Here is a 25093-nt window from a genome sequence, read left to right as displayed (position 1 = left end):
ATGGTCAGGGCTCAATAAATGTGATTGAATGAATGAATACCAGAAACAGAGGCGAATGTTGAAGGATGGCGCAAGAGAAATCAATCAATCAATCAATCGTATTTATTGAGCGCATACTGTGAGCAGAGCACTGTACTAAATGCTTGGGAAGTCCAACTTGGCAACATCTAGAGATTGTCCCTACCCAACAGCGGGCTCACAGTCTAGAAAGGGGAGACAGACAACAAAACAAAACATATTAACAAAATAAAATAGAATAAATAGGTACAAATAAAATAAATAAATAGAGTAATAAATATGTACAAACATATAGATGTATTTATTCATTCATTCATTCGATTGTATTTATTGAGTGCTTACTGTGTGCAGAGCACTGTACTAAACGCTTGGGAAGTCCAAGTTGGCAACATCTAGAGATTGTCCCTACCCAACAGCGGGCTCCCAGTCTAGAAGGGGGAGACAGACAACAAAACAAAACATATTAACAAAATAAAATAAATAGAATAAATAGGTATAAATAAAATAAATAAATAGAGTAATAAATATGTACAAACATATAGATGTATTTATTCATTCATTCATTCGATTGTATTTATTGAGTGCTTACTGTGTGCAGAGCACTGTGCTAAGCGCTTGGGAAGTCCAACTTGGCAACATATGGAGACAGTCCCTACCCAACAGTGGGCTCACAGTCTAGAAGGGGGAGACAGACAACAAAACCAAACATACTAACAAAATAAAATAAATAGAATAAATAGGTACAAATAAAATAAATAGAGTAATAAATACGTACAAACATATACATACTCATTCAATCAATCGTATTTATTGAGCGCTTACTGTGTGCAGAGCACTGTGCTGAGCGCTTGGGAAGTCCAAGTTGGCAACATAAAGAGACGGTCCCTACCCAACAGTGGGCTCACAGTCTAGAAGGGGGAGACAGACCACAAAACCAAATGTATTAACAAAATAAAATGAATAGAATAGATATGTCCAAGTAAAATAAATAAATAAATAGAGTAATAAATCCGTACAAACATATATCCATATATACAGGGGCTGTGGGGAGGGGAAGGAGGTAAGATGGTAAGAGTAATAAATCCGTACAAACATATATCCATATATACAGGGGCTGTGGGGAGGGGAAGGAGGTAAGATGGTAAGAGTAATAAATCCGTCCAAACATATATCCATATATACAGGGGCTGTGGGGAGGGGAAGGAGGTGAGATGGTAAGAGTAATAAATCCGTCCAAACATATATCCATATATACAGGAGCTGTGGGGAGGGGAAGGAGGTGAGATGGTAAGAGTAATAAATCCGTCCAAACATATATCCATATCTACAGGGGCTGTGGGGAGGGGAAGGAGGTAAGATGGTAAGAGTAATAAATCCATCCAAACATATATCCATATCTACAGGGGCTGTGGGGAGGGGAAGGAGGTAAGATGGTAAGAGTAATAAATCCGTCCAAACATATATCCATATCTACAGGGGCTGTGGGGAGGGGAAGGAGGTAAGATGGTAAGAGTAATAAATCCGTCCAAACATATATCCATATCTACAGGGGCTGTGGGGAGGGGAAGGAGGTAAGATGGTAAGAGTAATAAATCCGTACAAACATATATCCATATATACAGGGGCTGTGGGGAGGGGAAGGAGGTAAGATGGTAAGAGTAATAAATCCGTCCAAACATATATCCATATCTACAGGGGCTGTGGGGAGGGGAAGGAGGTAAGATGGTAAGAGTAATAAATCCGTCCAAACATATATCCATATCTACAGGGGCTGTGGGGAGGGGAAGGAGGTAAGATGGTAAGAGTAATAAATCCGTCCAAACATATATCCATATATACAGGGGCTGTGGGGAGGGGAAGGAGGTAAGATGGTAAGAGTAATAAATCCGTCCAAACATATATCCATATATACAGGGGCTGTGGGGAGGGGAAGGAGGTAAGATGGTAAGAGTAATAAATCCGTCCAAACATATATCCATATCTACAGGGGCTGTGGGGAGGGGAAGGAGGTAAGATGGTAAGAGTAATAAATCCGTACAAACATATATCCATATATACAGGGGCTGTGGGGAGGGGAAGGAGGTAAGATGGTAAGAGTAATAAATCCGTCCAAACATATATCCATATATACAGGGGCTGTGGGGAGGGGAAGGAGGTAAGATGGTAAGAGTAATAAATCCGTCCAAACATATATCCATATCTACAGGGGCTGTGGGGAGGGGAAGGAGGTAAGATGGTAAGAGTAATAAATCCGTACAAACATATATCCATATATACAGGGGCTGTGGGGAGGGGAAGGAGGTAAGATGGTAAGAGTAATAAATCCGTCCAAACATATATCCATATATACAGGGGCTGTGGGGAGGGGAAGGAGGTAAGATGGTAAGAGTAATAAATCCGTCCAAACATATATCCATATCTACAGGGGCTGTGGGGAGGGGAAGGAGGTAAGATGGTAAGAGTAATAAATCCGTCCAAACATATATCCATATCTACAGGGGCTGTGGGGAGGGGAAGGAGGTAAGATGGTAAGAGTAATAAATCCGTACAAACATATATCCGTATATACAGGGGCTGTGGGGAGGGGAAGGAGGTAAGATGGTAAGAGTAATAAATCCGTACAAACATATATCCATATATACAGGGGCTGTGGGGAGGGGAAGGAGGTAAGGGGGGGGGGCAAACCCACTTCCTCAGCTTGCAGGGGTGTTGGGCGGGCAGGAGAAGGCTCTTCCCGGGCTACCAGGGTGACTTTGTCATAGTCCCGCCATGGCATCGCCACGCTTGTAGATACACGGAAAAGGAAGGGAATGTGGGGACCGTGGCTTCGTCAGAATTAACGACCCTGCTTGGCCTTGGTCTGCCCGTCTGTGCCAGGCTTCGGCCTATCCACCTGCCTCCGCGGAGGGCCGTCCTCGACCTTGCTCCTCTTGATTGGAAGCAGCGTGGCTCCGTGGAAAGAACATGGACTCGGTCGTGGGTTCTAATCCCGGCCCCGCCGCTTCTCAGCTGGGTGACTTGGGGGCAAGTCACTTCACTTCTCCGGGCCTCACTTAATGATAATTATTATTTTGGTATTTGTTAAGCGCTCACTATGTGCTTTGCACTGTTGCGCAGGGGAGGATACAAGGTGATCAGGTTGTCCCACGGGGGGCTCACAGTCTTCATCCTTATAATAATAATAATGATGGTATTTGTTAAGCTCTTACTATGTGCAAAGCACTGTTCTAAGCGCTGGGGAGGATACAGGGTGATCAGGTTGTCCCACGTGGGCTCACAGTCTTCATCCTCATAATAATAAAAATAATGGTATTTGTTAAGCACTTATTATATGCAAAGCACTAATCGCTAGGGAGGATACAACGTGAGCAGGTTGTCCCACATGGGGCTCACAGTCTTCATCCCCACAATAATAATAATAATAATGATGGTATTTGTTAAGCGCTTACTATATGCAAAGCACTAAGTGCTGGGGAGGATACAAGGTGATCAGGTTGTCCCACGTGGGGCTCACAGTCTTCATCCTCATAATAAAAATAATGATGGTATTTGTAAAGCGCTTACTATATGCAAAGCACTAAGCGCTGGGGAGGATACAAGGTGATCAGGTTGTCCCACGGGGGGCTCACAGTCTTCATCCCCATAATAATAATAATGACGGTATTTGTTAAGCGCTTACTATATGCAAAGCACTGTTCTAAGCGCTGGGGAGGACACAAGGTGATCAGGTTGTCCCACGGGGGGCTCACAGTCTTCATCCCCATAATAATAATGATGATGGTATTTGTTAAGCGCTTACTATATGCAAAGCACTAAGCGCTGAGGAGGATACAAGGTGATCAGGTTGTCCCACGTGCGGCTCACAGTCTTCATCCCCATAATAATAATAATGATGGTATTTGTTAAGCGCTTACTATATGCAAAGCACTAAGCACTGGGGAGGATACAAGGTGATCAGGTTGTCCCACGTGCGGCTCACAGTCTTCATCCCCACAATAATAATAATAATGATGGTATTTGTTAAGCGCTTACTATGTGCCAAGCACTGTACTAAGCGCTGGGGAGGATACAAGGTGATCAGGTTGTCCCACGTGGGGCTCACAGTCTTCATCCCCATAATAATAATAATGACAGTATTTGTTAAGTGCTTACTATGTGCAAAGCACTGTACTAAGCACTGGGGAGGATACAAGGTGATCAGGTTGTCCCGTGTGGGGCTCACAGTCTTCATCCCCACAATAATAATAATGATGGCATTTGTTAAGCGCTTACTATGTGCAAGGCACTGTTCTAAGCGCTGGGGAGGATACAAGGTGATCAGGTTGTCCCACGTGGGGCTCACAGTCTTCATCCCCATTTTACAGATGAGGGAACTGAGGCACAGAGAAGTGAAGTGACTTGCCCAAAGTCACACAGCTGACAATTGGTGGAGCCGGGATTTGAACCCATGACCTCTGACTCCAAATAATAATAATGATAAGAATGATAATAATGACATTTATTAAGCGCTTACTATGTGCTGTTCTAAGCGCTGGGGGGATACAAGGTGATCAGGTTGTCCCACGTGGGGCTCACAGTCTTCAGCCCCATTTTACAGATGAGGTAACAGAAGCACAGAGGAGTTAAGTGACTTGCCCAAAGTCACACAGCTGACAAATGGTGGAGGTGGGATACGAACCCATGACCTCTGACTCTACTGGCCCTACTGAGAGCTCACCTCCTCCAGGAGGCCTTCCCAGACTGAGCCCCCTCCTTCCTCTCCCCCTCGTCCCCCTCTCCATCCCCCCATCTTACCTCCTTCCCTTCCCCACAGCACCTGTATATATGTATAGATGTTTGTACTTATTTATTTATTTTACCTGTACCTATCTATTCTATTTATTTTATTTTGTTAGTATGTTTGGTTTTGTTCTCTGTCTCCCCCTTTTACACTGTGAGCCCACTGTTGGGTAGGGACTGTCTCTATATGTTGCCAACTTGTACTTCCCAAGCGCTTAGTACAGTGCTCTGCACACAGTAAGCGCTCAATAAATACGATTGATTGATTGATTGATTGACTCCAAAGTCTGTGCTCTTTCCACTGAGCAACACTGCTTCTCGTAGCCCGGGCTCTTTCCCCTGAGCCACGCTGTGAGCCCCACGTGGGACCACCTTGATTTCCTTGAATCCTCCCCAGCGCTTAGTACAGTGCTTGGCACATAGTAAGCACTTAACAAATACCAACATTATTATATTATTATTATTGGAGCCCCTTAAACTTCTATGCTGCCACTCCAACCCCTTCATCGAAGCAGTGTGGCTTAGTGGAAAGAGCCCGGGCATGGGAGTCAGAAGACGTGGGTTCGAATCACACTCCGCCACTTGTCTGCTGTGTGACCTTGGGCAAGCCACTTCACTTCTTTGGGCCTCAGTTCCCTCATCTGTAAAAATGGGGATTAAAAGTGTGAGCCCCACGTGGGACAACCTGATTACACAATATCCAACCCAGCACTTAGTGCTTGAAGCAGCATGGCTCAGTGGAAAAAGCCCGGACTTTGGAGTCATAGGTCATGGGTTCTAATCCCGCTCCTCCACATGACTGCTGTGTGACCTTGGGCGAGTCACTTAACTTCTCTGAGCCTCAGTTACCTCATCTGTAAAATGGGGATTCAGATGGTGAGCCCCACGTGGGGCAACTTGATCACCTCGTATCCCCCCCAGCGCTTAGAACAGTGCTCTGCACATAGTAAGCACTTAACAAATGCCATCATTATTATTATTATAGTAAGTGCTTAACAAATACCATCATTATTATTCATTCAATCATATTTATTGAGCGCTTACTGTGTGCAGAGCACTGTACTAAGTGCTTGGAAAGTACAATTTGGCAACAGAGGCGATCCCTACCAACAACGGGCTCACCCCAAATCTGTTGGGTTTCACTCTCCCAAGCGCCCAGTACAGTGCTCTGCACACAGTAGGCACTCAATACATATGCTTCAATGAATGAATGAATGCATAATCAATCAGTGGGATTTATTGAGCCCCCACTATGTGCAGAGCACTGTACTAAGCGCTTGTAAAGTACAGTTCAGCAAGATGGAGAGACTATCCCTGCCCACCCCGGCTTACAGTCTAGTGGGGGGGAGATAAGCGCTTAGTACAGTGCTCTGCACATAGTAAGCGCTCAATAAATACGATTGATTGATTAATTGGGCTAGTTGGGATTCATTCATTCAAACAGTCGTGTTTATTGAGTGCTTAGTGTGTGCAGAGCACTGCACTAAGTGCTGGGAAAAGTAGCAGCATGGCTCAGTGGAAAGAGCATGGGCTTTGGAGTCAGAAGTCACGGGTTCAAATCCCAGCTCTGCCAATTGTCAGCTGTGTGACTTTGGGCAAGGCACTTCACTTCTCTGGGCCTCAGTTCCCTCATCTGGAAAATGGGGATTAAGACTGTGAGACCCCCTGTGGGACAACCTGATCACCTTGTAACCTCCCCAGCACTTAGAACAGTGCTTTGCACATAGGAAGCGCTTAATAAATGCCATTATTATTATTATTATTATCATTCAGTATTGCAAGAAAGAGAGACCATCCCTGCTCACAAAGGGGTTACAGTCCAGGTGGGGGAGACTGATAGGGGCTAGATGGGGTTCATTCATTCATTCAAATTGGATTTATTGAGCGCTTACTGTGTGCAGAGCGCTGTACTAGGCGTTTGGAAAGTTCAATTCAGCAATAAAGAGAGACCATCCCTGCCCGCACCGGGCTTACAAGCGAACCTGCTCCCGGACCGGTTCTATTCATTTATTTATTTTACTTGTACATATCTATTCTATTTATTTTATTTTGTTAATATGTTTGGTTTTGTTCTCTGTCTCCCCCTTCTAGACTGTGAGCCCACTGTTGGGTAGGGACCGTCTCTAGATGTCGACAACTTGTATTTCCCAAGCGCTTAGTACAGTGCTCTGTACACCAAGCGCTCAATAAATACGGTTGAATGAATGGAATGGAATGGGTCCGAGGGGGCGGGGCCCGATGGGAGGGTCGGGGCCTGATTGGAGGGGCGAGTCCGGGGGGGCGGGGAAATGGGGCGGGGCCCGATGGGAGGGTCGGGACCTGATTGGAGGAGCGGGTCCGGGGGGGCGTGGCCCGATGGGTCGGACGGGGCCTGATTGGAGGGGCGGGGCCGGGGGGCGGGGCCTGACGGGAGGATCGGGAGGCATGGGCGGGGCCTATTTGGAAGGGCGGGGCCTGGTTGGAGGGTCGGGGAAATGGGGCGGGGCCTGCTTGGAGGGGCGAGACCGGGGGGCGGGGCCCGATGGGAGGAACGGGGCCTGATTGGAGGGGCGGGTCCGGGGGGGGCGGGGCCTGACGGGAGTGTCGGGGAAATGGGCTCTTTTAGACTGTGAGCCCACTGTTGGGTAGGGACCGTCTCTATATGTTGCCAACTTGCACTTTCCAAGCGCTTAGTCCAGTGCTCTGCACATAGTAAGCGCTCAATAAATACGATTGATGACGATGATTGATTGATGGGCTGGGCCCGATGGGAGGGGCGGGACCTGATTGGAGGAGGGGGTCCGGGGGGCGGGGCCTGATGGCTTTTACTATTGTGTAGGGACCGTCTCTATATGTTGCCAACTTGTACTTCCCAAGCGCTTAGTACGGTGCTCTGCACACAGTAAGCGCTCAATAGATACGATTGATTGATTGATTGATGGGAGGGGCGGGGAAATAAGGGGCGGGGCCTGGATAGAGGGTCGGGGAAATGGGGCGGGGCCTGCTTGGAGGGTCGGGACCCGATTGGAGGAGCGGGTCCTGGGGGCGGGGCCTGATGGCTTTTACTGTTCGGTAGCGACCGTCTCTATATGTTGCCAACTTGGACTTCCCAAGCGCTTAGTACAGTGCCCTGCACACAGTAAGCGCTCAATAAATACGATCGATTGATTGATTGATTGATTGATGGGAGGGGCGGGGAAATAAGGGGCGGGGCCTGGTCGGAGCGTCGGGCAAATGGGGCGGAGCCCCAATGGGAGGGTCGGGACCTGATTGGAGGAGCGGGTCCGGGGGGCGGGGCCTGATGGCTTTTACTGTTGGGTAGGGACCGTCTCTATATGTTGCCAACTTGTACTTCCCGAGCGCTTAGTACAGTGCCCTGCACACAGTAAGCGCTCAATAGATACGATTGATTGATTGATTGATGGATGGGAGGGGCGGGGAAATGGGGCGGAGCCCGATGAGAGGGTCGGGACCTGATTGGAGGGGCGGGTCCGGGGGGGCGGGGCCTGATGGCTTTTACTGTTGGGTAGGGACCGTCTCTATATGTTGCCAACTTGTAGTTCCCAAGCGCTTAGTACAGTGCCCCGCACACAGTAAGCGCTCAATAGATACGATTGATTGATTGATTGATGGGAGGGGCGGGGAAATAAGGGGCGGGGCCTGGTTGGAGGGTCGGGAAATGGGGCGGAGCCCGATGGGAGGGTCGGGACCTGATTGGAGGAGCGGGTCCGGGGGGCGGGGCCTGATGGCTTTTACCGTTGGGTAGGGACCGTCTCTATATATTGTCAACTTGGACTTCCCAAGCGCTTAGTACAGTGCCCCGCACACAGTAAGCGCTCAATAAATACGATTGATTGATTGATTGACTGATTGACGGGAGGGGCGGGGAAATAAGGGGCGGAGCCCGATGGGAGGGTCGGGACCTGATTGGAGGAGCGTGCCGGGGGGCGGGGCCTGATGGCTTTTACTGTTGGGTAAGGACCGTCTCTACATGTTGCCAACTTGTACTTCCCAAGCGCTTTGTGCAGTGCCCCGCACACAGTCAGCGCTCAATAGATACGATTGATTGATTGATTGATGGGAGGGGCGGGGAAATAAGGGGCGGGGCCCGATGGGAGGGGCGGGACCTGATTGGAGGAGCGGGTCCGGGGGGCGGGGCCTGATGGCTTTTACTATTGGGTAGGGACCGTCTCTGTATGTTGCCAACTTGGACTTCCCAAGCGCTTAGTACAGTGCCCCGCACACAGTCAGCGCTCAATAGATACGATTGATTGATTGATTGATTGATTGATTGATGAGAAGGGCGGGGAAATAAGGGCTGGGGCCTGGATAGAGGGTCGGGGAAATGGGGCGGGGCCCGGTGGGAGGGTCGGGACCTGATTGGAGGAGCGGTTCCGGGGGGGCGGGGCCCGAATGGCGGGCCGGGGCCCGATTGGAGGAGCGGGTCCGGGGGGCGCGGCCCGATGGGAGGGGCGGGACCTGATTGGAGGAGGGGGTCCGGGGGGCGGGGCTCGGGTCAGTTGCCGGGCTGATCGAGCGGCGGCGGTAGGACGGGAGTCCTGTTCGTTCCCATCGTCGTCTCCCCCATCCCCCATCGTCGTCTCCCCCATCCCCGGGCCTTCGTCCGGCATGATCCGGGGCGGGGACCGCTTGGGGCCCACGGTAAGTGGACAAAGTTCCCGCAATCAATCAATCCATCAATCAATCGTATTGATTGAGCGCTTACTGTGTGCAGAGCACTGTACTAAGCGCTCGGGAAGTCCAAGGTGGCAACATAGAGAGACACGGTCCCTCCCCACCAGCGGGCTCACGGTCTTAACGCTTTCTCCCCGCGGGCTCCCGTTCCGACCGGTCCTATGTACTGAGCGCTTCCGGAGTCAGTGGGAACAGCCCGGGCCCACCTTATCACCTCCCCAGCGCTTAGAACAGTGCTCGGCACATAGTAAGCGCTTAATAAATGCCGTCATTATCATTACTATTATTTATTTGGAGTCAGAGGTCGTGGGTTCGAATCCCGGCCCCGCCACTTGTCAGCTGGGTGACTTTGGGCGAGTCGCTTCACTTCTCTGGGCCTCAGTGACCTCATCTGTAAAATGGGGGTGAAGACTGTGAGGCCCCCCGTGGGACAACCTGATCACCGTGTAAACTCCCCAGCGCTTAGAACAGTGCTCTGCACATAGTAAGCGCTTAATAAATGCCGTCATTATCATTACTGTTGTTTATTTGGAGTCAGAGGTCGTGGGTTCGAATCCCGGCCCCGCCACTTGTCAGCTGGGTGACTTTGGGCGAGTCGCTTCACTTCTCTGGTCCTCAGTTCCCTCATCTGTAAAATGGGGATGAAGACTGGGAGCCCCCCGTGGGACAACCTGATGCCCTTGTAGCCTCCCCAGCGCTTAGAACAGTGCTCTGCACATAGTAAGCGCTTAATAAATGCCGTCATTATCATTACTGTTGTTTATTTGGAGTCAGAGGTCGTGAGTTCGAATCCCGGCCCCGCCACTTGTCAGCTGGGTGACTTTGGGCGAGTCGCTTCACTTCTCTGGTCCTCAGTTCCCTCATCTGTAAAATGGGGATGAAGACTGGGAGCCCCCCGTGGGACAACCTGATGCCCTTGTAGCCTCCCCAGCGCTTAGAACAGTGCTCTGCACATAGTAAGCGCTTAATAAATGCCGTCATTATCATTACTGTTGTTTATTTGGAGTCAGAGGTCGTGGGTTCGAATCCCGCCCCCGCCACTTTTCAGCTGGGTGACTTTGGGCGAGTCGCTTCACTTCTCTGGTCCTCAGTTCCCTCATCTGTAAAATGGGGATGAAGACTGGGAGCCCCCCGTGGGACAACCTGATGCCCTTGTAGCCTCCCCAGCGCTTAGAACAGTGCTCTGCACATAGTAAGCGCTTAATAAATGCCGTCATTATCATTACTGTTGTTTATTTGGAGTCAGAGGTCGTGGGTTCGAATCCCGCCCCCGCCACTTGTCAGCTGGGTGACTTTGGGCGAGTCGCTTCACTTCTCTGGGCCTCGGTGACCTCATCTGGAAAATGGGGGTGAAGACTGTGAGCCCCCCCCCGTGGGACAACCTGATGCCCTTGTAACCTCCCCAGCGCTTAGAACAGTGCTTGGCACATAGTAAGCGCTTAATAAATGCCGTCATTATTATTATTATTATTTATTTGGAGTCAGAGGTCGTGGGTTCAAATCCCGGCCCCGCCACTTGTCAGCTGGGTGACTTTGGGCGAGTCGCTTCACTTCTCTGGGCCTCAGTGAACTCATCTGTAAAATGGGGATGAAGACTGGGAGCCCCCCGTGGGACAACCTGATACCCTTGTAGCCTCCCCAGCGCTTAGAACAGTGCTCTGCACATAGTAAGCGCTTAATAAATGCCGTCATTATTATTATTATTATTATTTATTTGGAGTCAGAGGTCGTGGGTTCAAATCCCGGCCCCGCCACTCGTCAGCTGGGTGACTTTGGGCAAGTCGCTTCACTTCTCTGGGCCTCAGTGACCTCATCTGGAAAATGGGGGTGAAGACTGGGAGCCCCCCGTGGGACAACCTGATGCCCTTGTAGCCTCCCCAGCGCTTAGAACAGTGCTTGACACACGGTAAGCGCTTAATAAATGCCGTCATTATTATTATTATTTATTTGGAGTGAGAGGTCGTGGGTTCAAATCCCGGCCCCGCCACTTGTCAGCTGGGTGACTTTGGGCGAGTCGCTTCACTTCTCTGGGCCTCGGTGACCTCATCTGGAAAATGGGGGTGAAGACTGTAAGCCCCCCGTGGGACACCCTGATCACCTTGTAAACTCCCCAGTGCTTAGAACAGTGCTTTGCACATAGTAAGCGCTTAACAATTAGAAGCAGCATGGCTCAGTAGAAAGAGCACGGGCTTTGGAGTCAGCGGTCATGGGTTCAAATTCTGGCTTTGCCAATTGCCAGCTGTGTGACTTTGGGCAAGTCACTTAGCTTCTCTGGGCCTCAGTTCCCTTATCTGTAAAGTGGGGATTAAGACTGTGAGTCCCCCGTGGGACAACCTGATCACCTCGTAACCTCCCCAGCGCTTAGAACAGTGCATTGCACATAGTGAGCGCTTAATAAATGCTGTCATCATCATCAACAAATACCAAGTGGGAACCGTCCTTCCTGGAAGCTGGTGGCAAGATCCCGGGCTTGGGAGTCAAAGGTCATGGGTTCTAATCCCTCGTCTGCCGGGGGACCCTGGGCAAGTCACCCCTTTCATTCAATCATATTTATTGAGCACTTACTGTGTGCAGAGCACTGTACTAAGCGCTTGGGAAGTACAAGTCAGCAACAGATAGAGATGGTCCCTAACCAACAGTGGGCTTGCAGTCTAGAAGAGAAAAAGCGTGTCTCAGTGGAAAGAGCCCGGGCTTGGGAGTCAGCAGTTATGGGTTTGAATCCCGACTCCCCCACATATCTGCTGTGTGACCTTGGGCAAGTCACTTAACTTCTCTGAGCCTCAGTTACCTCATCTGCAAAATGGGACAGAAGACTGTGAGCTCCACATGGGACAACGTGATCGCCTTGCATCTCCCCCACGCTTAGATCAGTGCTTTGCACATAGTAGGCGCTTAACAAATGCCATCATTATTATTATTATTAGAAAGGGGAGACAGACAACAAAACAAAACACGTAGACAGGCGTCAAAATCGTCAGAACAAATACAGTTATAGCTATATGCACATCAGCAACTTGTACTTCCCAAGCGCTTAGTACAGCGCTCAGCCCACAGTAAGCACTCAGTGAATACGATTGAATGAATGAATGAATGAACAAAATAAATAGAGTAATAAATATGCGCAAGTAAAATAAATAGAGTAATAAATCTGTACAAATATATACAAGTGCTGTGGGGAGGGGAAGGAGGTAGGGCAGAGGAGGGGGATCAATCAATCAATCGTATTTATTGAGCGCTTACTGTGTGCAGAGCACTGTACTAAGCGCTTGGGAAGTACAAGTTGGCAACATATAGAGACGGTCCCTACCTAACAGCGGGCTCACAGTCTAGAAGGGGGAGACAGAGAACAAAACCAAACATATTAACAAAATAAAATAAATAGAATAGATATGTACAAGTAAAGGAGCTGTAAAATGGGGACTAAGACTGTGAGCCCCACGTGGGACACACCCGATGACCTTGTATCTACCCCAGCGCTTAGAACAGTGCTTGGCACAGAATAAGCGCTTAATAAATACTAAAATTATGATGATGATGATGATGGTATTTGTTAAGCGCTTACTCTGTGCCAAGCACTGTTCTAAGCGCTGAAGCTGGTTCCCACCGAGGCGGCGGCCTGACCACTAAACCCGGTGGGCGGGCTAATCAATCAATCAATCAATCGTATTTATTGAGCGCTTACTTTGTGCAGAGCACTGTACTAAGCGCTTGGGAAGTACCAGTTGGCAACATATAGAGACAGTCCCTAGCCAACAGTGGTCTCACAGTCTAGAAGGGGGAGACAGAGAACAAAACCAAACATATTAACAAAATAAAATAAATAGAATAGATATGTACAAGTAAAGGGGACTAAGACTGTGAGCCGAAACGCCCGGGCCTGTCTCCGAAGCCGTTAGCCCACCTCCTCGTTGAGCTGGCTCAGTAATGATCCTCATAATCAGAATATTTATTAAGCACTTACTATGTGTCAGGCACCGTAATGATAATGATAGTATTTGTTAAGCGCCAACTATGCGCCTAGCACTGTTCTAAGCGCTGTGAGCCCCACTATGTGCAAAGCACTGTTCTAAGCGCTGGGGAGGTTACAAAGTGATCGGGTTGTCCCCCGTGGGGCTCACAGTCTTCATCCCCACTTTCTAGATGAGGGAACTGAGGCCCAGAGAAATGAAGTGACTTGCTCAAAGTCACACAGCCGACAATTGGCAGAGCTGGGGTTTGAACCCATGACCTCGGACTCCAAAGCCCGGGCTGTTTTGCCATTTGGGACTTGCCAAGCCGTCATCGGCCCGTGAGCCCAGGAGGGAAGCCCCTGGTTGGGTGGAACCATTACCCTAGTTTTTCCCACTAAAATCCTCTCCTGGTGATGTCTTACTTACTTACTTACTTACTTATTTATTTATTTATTTATATTTTTATTTATATTTATTTATTTATTTTACTTGTACATATCTATTCTATTTATTTTATTTTGTTAGTACGTTTGGTTTTGTTCTCCGTCTCCCCCTTCTAGACTGTGAGCCCACTGTTGGGTAGGGACCGTCTCTATATGTTGCCAACTTGTACTTCCCACGCGCTTAGTACAGCGCTGTGCACACAGTAAGCGCTCAATAAATATGATTGATCGATTGATTGATTGATTGATGTCCTGAGGGTGTTGGGCTGGCCAAAGAGGCCCAGGGGACCAAAGACTGAACCGCGGAGGCATTCGTGGGTTTGCCGAGGCAGCCCCCTGATGCCGTTTTTGGTTGGGCCTCTTTCAGGGGAGAAAGTAAATCAGAAATCCAGTGCTTAGAACAGTGCTCTGCACATAGTAAGTGCCTAATAAATGCCATCATCATCAAACCCTTCCCCCTCCCTTCCTTCCTCTCCCCCTCGTCCCCCTCTCCATCCCCCCATCTTACCTCCCTCCCTTCCCCACAGCACCTGTATATATGTATATATGTTTGTACATATTTTTTTACTCTATTTATTTATTTATTTATTTAATTTATTTGTACATATCTATTCTATTTATTTTATTTTGTTAGTATGTTTGGTTTTGTTCTCTGTCTCCCCCTTTTAGACTGTGAGCCCACTGTTGGGTAGGGACTGTCTCTATATGTTGCCAATTTGTACTTCCCAATCGCTTAGTACAGTGCTCTGCACATAGTAAGCGCTCAATAAATGCGATTGATGATGATGATGATTTCCACCAATTGCTCATTGCCAGTCCTGCCGGAGCCAAACTCCGTCCAGGCTGAGGGCGTGTGCCGTGGCCGACTTCCTCCTCTTTCCTTCCCTCACTCTTGCTTTTTTTGGGATGGTATTTAAGCTCTTACTACGTTGTCTCTCTTCCCTGCCACTGCAGCTACTGGGGTGCTCAGAGGGGGACGTGGGGTGACGTCATAATGATTGTGGGATTTGTTGAGCAGCTGACTGTGGACCAGGTACTGTACTAAACGCTGGGGTAGATACAAGTTAATCAGGTCAGATCCAGTCCTGTCCCACATGGGGCTCATAGTCCAAGTAATAGTAATAATGATGGCTTTTGTTCATGTATTCATTCAATCGTATTTATTGAGCGCTTACTGTGTGTAGAGCACTGTACTAAGCGCTTGGGAAGTACAAGTTGGCAACATATAGAGACGGTCCCTACTCACAGTTGTTAAGCACTTACTATGTGCCAAGCACTGTTCTTAGCACTGGGGGGGGATTCGCACATAGTAAGGACTTAATAAATGCCGTCATTATTATACAAGGTAATCAGGTTGTCCCACATGGGGCTCACAGTCTTAATCCCCATTTTACAGGTGAGGTAACTGAGGCCCAGAGAAGTTAAGTGACTTGCCCAAAGTCACACAGCAGACAAGCGGCTGATCCGGGATTAGAACCCATGACTTCTAACACCCAAGCCCATGCTCTTGCCACTGAGCCACACTGCTTCTCTCAGCGTGGGGGACCCCTGGTAGGAGGGGGACTAGGTGTTTTAATCCCTATTTTATAAGTGAGGAAACTGAGGCACAGAGAAGTTAAGTGATTTGCCCTGGGTCACACTGTGGGCAAGTGGAAGAGCACACTGGGCCACTGATTCTCAGGCCTGTGCTCTTACCAGTAGACCACTGTGCTTCCTCAGCATCACAAAGCATCCTCATCAATATGCTGCGCAGGGCCATGTGCGTGACACCAATCAATCAATCAATCAATCGTATTTATTGAGCGCTTACTGTGTGCAGAGCACTGTACTAAGCGCTTGGGAAGTACAAGTTGGCAACATCTAGAGACAGTCCCTACCCAACAGTGGGCTCACAGTCTAAAAGACTCACACACCTCACACACCTATATGTGTGTGCGAGAAGCAGCGTGGTTTAGTGGCTAGAAAACGGGCTCGGGAGTCAGAAGGACCTGGGTTCTAATCCCGGTTCCACCACCTGTCTGCTGTGTGACCTTGGGCAACTCACTTAACTGTTCTGGGCCTCAGGTTCCTCACGTAAAACGGGGATTAAAATACCTGGACCCCCTCCTAGTTAGACTGTAAAATGGGGATTAAGAGAGTGAGCCCCGTGTAGGACAGGGACCGCGTCCAACCTGATTAACTTGCATCTACTCCGGTGCTTAGAACAGTGCTTGGCACATAGTAAGCGCTTAACAAGTGCTAGCTCTCTTCCTTCCTTCAAAGCCCTACTGAGAACTCACCTCCTCCAGGAGGCCTTCCCAGACTGAGCCCCCTCCTTCCTCTCCCCTCCTCCTCCTCTCCACCCCCCCCCCCCCGCCTTACCTCCTTCCCCTCCCCACAGCACCTATATATATGTATATATGTTTGTACGGATTTATTACTCTATTTATTTTACTTGTACATATTTATTCTATTTATTTTATTAATCTGTTTTGTTTTGTTCTCTGTCTCCCCCTTCTAGACTGTGAGCCCGCTGTTCGGTAGGGACCGTCTCTATATGTTGCCAACTTGTCCTTCCCAAGCACTTAGTACAGTGCTCTGCACACAGTAAGCGCTCAATAAACACGATTGATTGATTGATTGTCCTTCCCAAGCGCTTAGTACAGTGCTCTGCACACAGTAAGCACTCAATAAATACGATTGAATGAATGAATGAACGAGTACTATAATTATTATTGCATCATGGGTTTACAGGCAAACTTTTTCTTTTTCCCAGCTCCTTGTACTTTTTGAACTACGTAGAGTTTATTTGGACAGGAACCAAAAATCTTATTAGTAGCTCTTTGTGAAAATAAATGTAGTGTCTGTCACCTTCAGTGAGAAGCTGCCAAGGGCAGTTTGTGGCACGGCAGATGGCTGGGTTTGGGAGGTGAGCCCGCTGTTGGGTAGGGACCGTCTCTATATGTTGCCAACTTGTATTTCCCAAGCGCTTAGTCCAGTGCTCTGCACACAGTAAGCGCTCAATAAATACGATTGAATGAATAGTAACAATTCCAGAGGGTCTGTGCACTGGGAACATTTGAACAAACTTGTGTGCCTGGTTAAGGGGGTGTTCCAGTAGCATTGGCTGTGGGGAGGGATTTACAGTTTAGTGGTGGGTGGGGTATAATAATAATAATAATAATAATAATAATAATGGTGTTTATTAAGCACTTACTATGTGCAAAGCACTGTTCTAAGCGCTGGGGAGGTTACAAGGTGATTAGGTTGTCCCACGGGGGGCTCACGGGCTGAATCCCCATTTTACAGATGAGGTAACTGAGGCACAGAGAAGTGAAGTGACTTGCCCAAAGTCATACAGCTGGCAATTGGCAGAGCCGGGATGATTTGAACCCATGACCTCTGACTCCAAAGCCCGGGCTCTTTCCACCGAGCCATGCTGCTTCTCTAAAGGAAGTAAAGGAAGGGGCTCCAGAAATACCTAGGCTCACTCTGCCCTGAAAAAAATACCATTCACCAATGGAGTATATATATATATATATATATACATATATATATGCATGTATATATATTATATATATTCCTGTATATATGTATATATGTTTGTACATATTTATTGCTCTGTTCATTTATTTTACTTGTACATATCTGTTCTATTTATTTTATTTTGTTAGTATGTTTGGTTTTGTTCTCTGTCTCCCCCTTTTAGACTGAGCCCACTGTTGGGTAGGGACTGTCTCTATATGTTGCCATCTTGTACTTCCCAAGCGCTTAGTACAGTGCTCTGCACACAGTAAGCACTCAATAAATATGATTGATTGATTGATTGGAGTAGGGTATATATGGGGAGATATCCTATAGTGTGGTGTTTATGTTCTGGAAGAACCTTATGCTATGGGGAAAATTGCACTGTGGAAATTGAGGGCCTCAGGGGTAGATGATTTGGAGATACTGACCATAATTGATATGTTTTGATATAAATTCCTATATCGTCATATGCTCGCACGGACTGCAAGCCCTACTAGATAGGGCACGAGCCTCGGAGTCAGAAGGACCTGGGTTCTAATCCTGGCCCGGCCGGTTGTCTGCTGTGTGATCTTGGGCAAGTCGCTTAATTTCTCCCTGTGCCTCAGTTCCCTCATCTGTGAAGTGGGATTAAGACTGTGAGCCCTATATGCGACAGGGACTGTGTCCAATAATAATAATAATGGTATTTGTTAAGCACTTACCATGTGCAAAGCAGTGTTCTAAGCGCTGGGGGGATCCCAGGTGATCAAGTTGTCCTACATGGGGCTCACAATCTTAATCCTCATTTTACAGATGAGGTAACTGAGGACCAGAGGAGTGAAGTGACTTGCCCATCAATCAGTCAATCAATCAGTTGTATTTATTGAGCACTTACTGTGTGCAGAGCACTGTACTAAGCGCTTGGGAAGTGCAAGCTGGCAACATCTAGAGACAGTCCCTACCCAACAGTGGGCTCATTGGCGGAGCCGGGATTTGAACGCATGACCTCTGACTCCAAAGCCTGTACTGTTTCCATTGAGCCACGCTGCTTCTCTGATAATCGGATAATCCAATCCGATTATCTTGTATCTACCCCAGCGTTTAGAACAGTGCCTAGCACATGCTAAGCCCTTAACAAATGCCATTATTATTATTATTATTATTATGTTATATCCATCTCCCTCCTACCATTCCTTTCCAAACTCCTTGGGCAAATTGGCTATACCCATTGTCGCCACTTCCTCTCCTCCAATTTTGTCCTCTGCAGTCTGGCTTCCACCCCGTTCACTGTGTGGAAACAGCCCTCTTTAAGGTCACCAGTAACCTCCTTCTTGCCAAATCCAATGGATTCTTCTCCATGCTGAATCCTCCGTGACTCTCAGCTGCCTTTGACCACCCCCTTCTCCTGGAAACATTAATCTCGGTTTCACCAACACTGTCCTCTTATTTCTGGGACGGCTCATTTTCAGCCTCTTCCATTGGCTCAATCAATCAATCAGATTTGCTGAGCACTGTACTAAGTGCTTGGGAGAATCCAACATCACAGACACATTCCCTGCCCACCATGAGCCTCCAGTCTAGGGGGGAGGCAGACATTAATATCATCATCAATCGTATTTATTGAGCACTTACTGTGTGCAGAGCACTGTACTAAGCACTTGGGAAGTACAAGTCGACAACCTATAGAGACGGTCCCCACCCAACAACGGGCTCACAGTCTAGAAGGGGGAGACAGACAAGAAAACAAAAGGAGACAGTTGTCAAAACCGTCAAAATAAATAGAATTATAGCTTTGTGCACATCATTAATAGAATAGAGTAGTAAATATGTACAAATAAAATAGAGTAATACATATGTACAACTATATACAAGTGCTGTGGGGAAGGGGGAGGGGGGAGGGCAGAGGGAGGGAAGGGGGTGATGGAGAGGAGAGGAAAAAGGGGGAAAAGGAAGGCCTCCTGGAGGAGGTGAGCTCTCTCTAGGGCTTTGAAGGGAGGAAGAGAGCTAGTGTGGCAGATGTGTGGTGCTATAGCTCTTTCTAGAACAGTGCTTTGCACATAGTAAGCGCTTAAAAATGCCATTTTCATTATTATTTCTCTGGCCCCCACCCTCTAAGTGTGAGAATTCCTCAAGGCTCTGGGTTCCCTTATATTCTCTCCATCTTCACCTGTTCCCTTGGAGAACTCATTCACTCCTATGGCCTCAACTAACATCTCTACATGGATGATTCCCAAATCCACCTCTCCAGCCCCGACTTCTGTCCTTCTCTGCAGTTTCTCGTTCCCTCCTGCCTTCAGGACAGCTTTACTTGGGTTTGCCGTGTACCTCTCAAATTTCAAATGTCCCGAACAAAACTCCTCAGCTTCCCATCCAAACCCTATCCCTCCCGGCCCCGACTTTCCTTTCACTGTAGACTACACAGTCATCCTCCCTGTCTCACAAGCCTGTATCCTCAACTCATCTCTTTTATTCAACCCACATATTCAGTCCGTTACCAAATCCTATCCGTTCTACCTTCACGACACGTCTAGAATCCACTTATTCCTCTCCATCAATACTGCTACCGTGCTGTTCCAAGAACTTATCATATTCATTCATTCATTGTCGTATTTATTGAGCGCTTACTGTGTGCAGAGCACTGTACTAAGCACTTGGGAAGTACAAGTTGGCAACATATAGAGATGGCTCCTACCCAACAATGGGCTCACAGTCCCACCCCGACTCAACCTCCTCACTGACCCTCTTGCCTCCTATCTCTCCCCTCTCCAGTTCATACTTCACTTTGACAGCTGGATCATTTTTCTCAAAAAAAACTATTTCTTACTACAACCCAACCCAAAGACTTCCCTCCTCTAATGCCAACCTACTCTCTGTACCTCGATCTCCCCCTTGCCCACCTCTTCTCTCTGGGTTGTAACTCCCAGCCCCTTTGTATTCAACAGTGCAATCAATCAAAGAATCACCGGTATTTTTTGAGCACTTACTATGTGCTAAGCACTTGGGAGAGCACAATACAACATAATTAGCAGACACGTTCCCTGCCCACAATGAGCTTACATCTAGAGGGAGAGACGGATAACCATTCTCCCACCTTCAAAACCCTCCTTAATCACATCTCCTCAAAGAGGCCTTCCCTGACTAAACTCTCATTTCCTCCATTCAATCATTTGTATGTATTTTATTTTATTGCATTTATTTTATTTTGTTAATATATTTTGTTCTCTGTCTCCCCCTTCTAGACTGTGAGCCCACTGTTGGGTAGGGACCGTCTCTATATGTTGCCAACTTGGACTTCCCAAGGGCTTAGTACAGTGCTCTGCACACAGTAAGTGCTCAATAAATATGATTGATTGATTGATTCATCCCACCTCCCCTCTGCATTACCTCTGCACTTGGATCCACACTTCTTAATAGTAATAATAATAATGATAATAATGGCATTTGTTAAGCGCTTACCATGTGCAAAGCACTAGCACTTGTTATTCACCCCTCCTTCAGCCCCACAGTACTTATTCAATTAGTCGTATTTATTGAGTGCTTACTGTGTGGAAGACACTATGCTAAGTGCTTGGGAGAGTACAAAATAAGACTGAGCCCCCGCCTTCCTCTTCCCCTCCCCATCCCCCCCGGCCCTACCTCCTTCCCCTCCCCACAGCACCTGTATATATGTTTGTACAGTTTTATTACTCCATTTTACTTGTACATCTTTACTATTCTATTTATTTTGTTATGATGTGCATCTAGCTTTACTTCTGTTTATTCTGATGACTTGACACCTGTCCACGTGTTTTGTTTTGTTGTCTGTCTCCCCCTTCTAGACTGTGAGCCTGTTGTTGGGTAGGGACCGTCTCTAGATGTTGCCAACTTGTACTTCCCAAGCGCTTAATACTTGGGAAGCTCTCCATCCAAACCGCTCTCCATCCAAACCGCTCTCCATCCATCCAAACCGCTACCCTGCTAATTCAAGCTCTCATCCTATCCCGTCTGGACTACTGCACTAGCCTTCTCTCTGATCTCCCATCCTCGTGTCTCTCTCCACTTCAATCCATACTTCATGCTGCTGCCCGGATTATCTTTGTCCAGAAACGCTCTGGACATATTACTCCCCTCCTCAAAAACCTCCAATGGCTACCGATCAATCTGCGCATCAAGCAGAAATTCCTCACCCTGTGCTTCAAGGCTCTCCATCACCTCGCCCCCTCCTACCTCACCTCCCTTCTCTCCTTCTACTGCCCAGCCCGCACCCTCCGCTCCTCCACCACTAATCTCCTCACTGTACCTCGCTCTCGCCTGTCCCGCCATCGACCCCCGGCCCACGTCATCCCCCGGGCCTGGAATGCCCTCCCTCTGCCCATCCGCCAAGCTAGCTCTCTTCCTCCCTTCAAGGCCCTGCTGAGAGCTCACCTCCTCCAGGAGGCCTTCCCAGACTGAGCCCCTTCTTTCCTCTCCCCCTCGTCCCCCTCTCCATCCCCCCGTCTTACCTCCTTCCCTTCCCCACAGCACCTGTATATATGTATATATGGTTGTACATATTTATTACTCTATTTATTTATTCATTTATTTATTTTACTTGTACATTTCTATCCTACTTATTTTATTTTGTTGGTATGTTTGGTTCTGTTCTCTGTCTCCCCCTTTTAGACTGTGAGCCCACTGTTGGGTAGGGACTGTCTCTATGTGATGCCAATTTGTACTTCCCAAGCGCTTAGTACAGTGCTCTGCACATAGTAAGCGCTCAATAAATACGATTGATTGATTAATACAGCGCTCTGCACACAGTAAGCGCTCAATAAATGCGATTGTATGAATGAATGAATGAAAATATCCAGAGTTGGTAGACACATTCCCTTTCATTCATTCATTCAGTCGTATTTATTGAGCACTTACTGTATGCAGAGCATAGGACTAAGCACTTGGGAAGAACAAGTCGGCAACAGATAGAGACGGTTCCTACCCACAATGAGCCTACATTCTAGAGAGGGAGACAGAGATATAAATAAAGAAATTATGGATGTGTACATAAGTGCTCTGGGGCTGAGGGAAGGATGAATAAAGGAGCAAATCCAAGTGCAAGACACAGAAGGGTGTAGGAGGAAAAGGAAATAAGGCTTAGTCAGGGAAGGCTTCTTGGAGGAGATGTGTCCTGAGTAAGGCCTGAAGGTGTGGAGAGTGTGTACATATGTGCATATCCTTACATTCTGCCATTTTCGCTACCTTTAATTTATATTGATACCTCTCACCCTCTAGATTACAAGCTCTGGACTAGGATCATGCCTACCAACTCGATTGTACTGTATTTTTCCCAAGCTCTTAGTACAGTGCTCTGCACACGGTATGCATTCAATCAGTACTATTGATTGACTGATTGGCCAGAACGGACTCTCAAAGTGAGTAGAACCATCCCTAATTCCCCCATCCTGTTCTCTCCAACTTATAGCATGGCATAGTGAATAGATCACGGGCCTGTAAATCAGTTCTAATCCCAGCTCCACCACATGTCTGTTGTGTGACCTTGTTCAAGTCACTTAACTTCTCTGGGCTCGGTTACCTTATCTGTAAAAAATGGGGGTTAAGAGTATGAACCCAATATGGGACAAGAACTGTGTCCAACCTCATTAACTTGTATCTAGTCCAGCACTTAGAACAGTGTTTGGCACCTAGCAAAACTTCATAGCATATCAGAAAACAATGATTTTCAGTCACTAACCCTAAAAAACACCCAAGTTACGTGTTAGTAGCTCTAACCTTTCTTCTCTAGTTTGAGTGGGCTTATTGAGATGTGTGAGGTTTAGCAAGATAACCACACACACATTTCTTCAACTGCCCCATAGTCTTTCCTTCTTCCTACATGGTGGACTAGAAAAATCCTCTGAAAAAAAAATATCTGTGTCTCCTATAACCCTAGGCATTCATTACCTAGAGTAGAATCAGAGAGATTGAAATGTGCTTCTAGGATTTGGACTGGTTTCCCCAAAATAACTGTGCCATCAGTCTTCTCCAGTCAGACTCTTTTTCTGTATCCCTAACAAATCATCAACAATTTATAGAGAGAAGCAGTCAGTGGTATTTGTTGTGCGCTCAGACTGTGATCAGTACTAACCCTCTGGGAGAGTATAATACAACAGAACTGGTAGACATGTTCCCTGCCCAAAGGGGGCTTGCAGTGTAGAGAGAATGACAAAATAGAAGACTTACATGAAGAAAGCAATCTAAACTCCTGCACTGAACTTAGAGTAATTGATAATAATAATAGTAATAATGATAGCATTTATTAAGCGCTTACTATGTGCAAAGCACCGTTTTAAATGCTGGGGAGGTTACAAGGTGATCAGGTTGTCCCACGGGGGGCTCACAGTCTTAATCCCCATTTTACAGATGGGGGAACTGAGGCACAGAGAAGTGAAGTCACTTGCCCAAAGTCACCCAGCTGACAAGTGGCGGAGCCGGGATTTGAACCCATGACCTCTGACTCCAAAGCCCGGGCTCTTTCCACTGAGCCACGCTGCTTCTCAGTTGATAAATGGGAGAGAGAAAGATGGCAGAGGGCCTGGGGTTCAGAGGCTGGAGAGTAAGTGTGTGACTCAGGAACTTAAACGAGCACTCCTGATTCTTCCACTAACCAAAAGCAATTGCTTTGTGGGAGTGAACTGGCCACCCTAAAGCTCACTTCTTGGAATGATTGTATTCAATGCTGTTGTCAATAAAAGATCCGGAGTGAAAAGCACAAAATGAGTGTCAGGTTTGACCTGCTGTAAAAAGTGAGAAACATGAGCAGGGGAAGTTCTCATAGCAGGAGAGATTCCTCTTTCCTCCAAACAGTCAGTCCTTTATTGAGAGCTTACTGCATGCAGAGCATTGTACTAAGCGCTTGGGAAACCAAGATAGAATTGAGTTGGTAGACACATTCCCTACCCACTGCGAACTTACAGTCAAGTCTTTGGTGTCGTATTGTCAGACACCTAAGCCAGGGAATCTCCCTGTTTACTATTACCTTGAAAGCCCCTACTGAGGTAAATCTGAGGTAAATCTCCCCAAATTCCCCAAAGAACACACATTCTGTGACTGATGCAAACAGCATGTTATTTTAGTTCAAAAATTGCAAATGTCTACTGAGTAAGGAAAGCAGGGAATGAAGATAATCTGTTCCTTTAAAACTCACGTCTGCACAGTAATTGATTAGGAAAGCCAAGAACCTCTCCTGTTTTGTTTAAAGAAACTTCAGTGGAGCCCTGGCAAACTGGCCACTCCATCATCATCATCAATCGTATTTATTGAGTGCTTACTGTGTGCAGAGCACTGTACTAAGCGCTCCATGACAAGGCTATAGTACGGAGCCACATTGCTAAGCACTTAGTACAGTGCTCTGCACACAGTAAGTGCTGAATAACTACGATTGATTGATTGATTGCCAACTTGTACTTCCCAAGCGCTTAGTGCAGTGCTCTGCACACAGTAAGCACTCAATAAATATGATTGATTGATTGATTGATTGAGCCTCTAACTTCTCTGAGCAGCAGCAATCGGGCAGATTCCAGGGCCAATCAGGAGTTATGTAAAAGGACTCAACTCTTATTCCAAAGTCCGTTTCTCAGTTGCGTCAACCTAATGCCCTGCAGTCTTCCCGTCCTGAATTGTGTCCCCAAATACCGGTCAGCAGCCGGAAATTCCCGTAAGGCCGCCCGTCTTGAGGCAGATTTCATTTGGACGTCGGTGGATTCTGAAAAACTTCTACCTGGTGATAGG

General features: G+C 47.4%; 1 protein-coding gene across 3 annotated transcripts in view; it reads left to right on the top strand.

Moving 5' to 3' along the window:
* The first annotated feature begins 9347 nt into the window (after positions 1-9347).
* Positions 9348-25093, top strand: part of FAS (Fas cell surface death receptor) — a 71132-nt gene continuing 55386 nt past the window's right edge. For all 3 annotated transcript variants that reach the window (XM_038743989.1, XM_038743990.1, XM_038743988.1), the window contains exon 1: positions 9348-9438. In XM_038743989.1, coding sequence (XP_038599917.1) covers positions 9406-9438 — 33 coding nt within the window. In that variant the 5' untranslated portion in view covers positions 9348-9405. The remainder of the gene's footprint in view (positions 9439-25093) is intronic.

The sequence above is a fragment of the Tachyglossus aculeatus genome, chromosome 3, assembly GCF_015852505.1.
Source record: "Tachyglossus aculeatus isolate mTacAcu1 chromosome 3, mTacAcu1.pri, whole genome shotgun sequence".
Classification (NCBI taxonomy): domain Eukaryota; kingdom Metazoa; phylum Chordata; class Mammalia; order Monotremata; family Tachyglossidae; genus Tachyglossus; species Tachyglossus aculeatus.
This window is presented reverse-complemented; position numbering and strand designations above follow the sequence as displayed.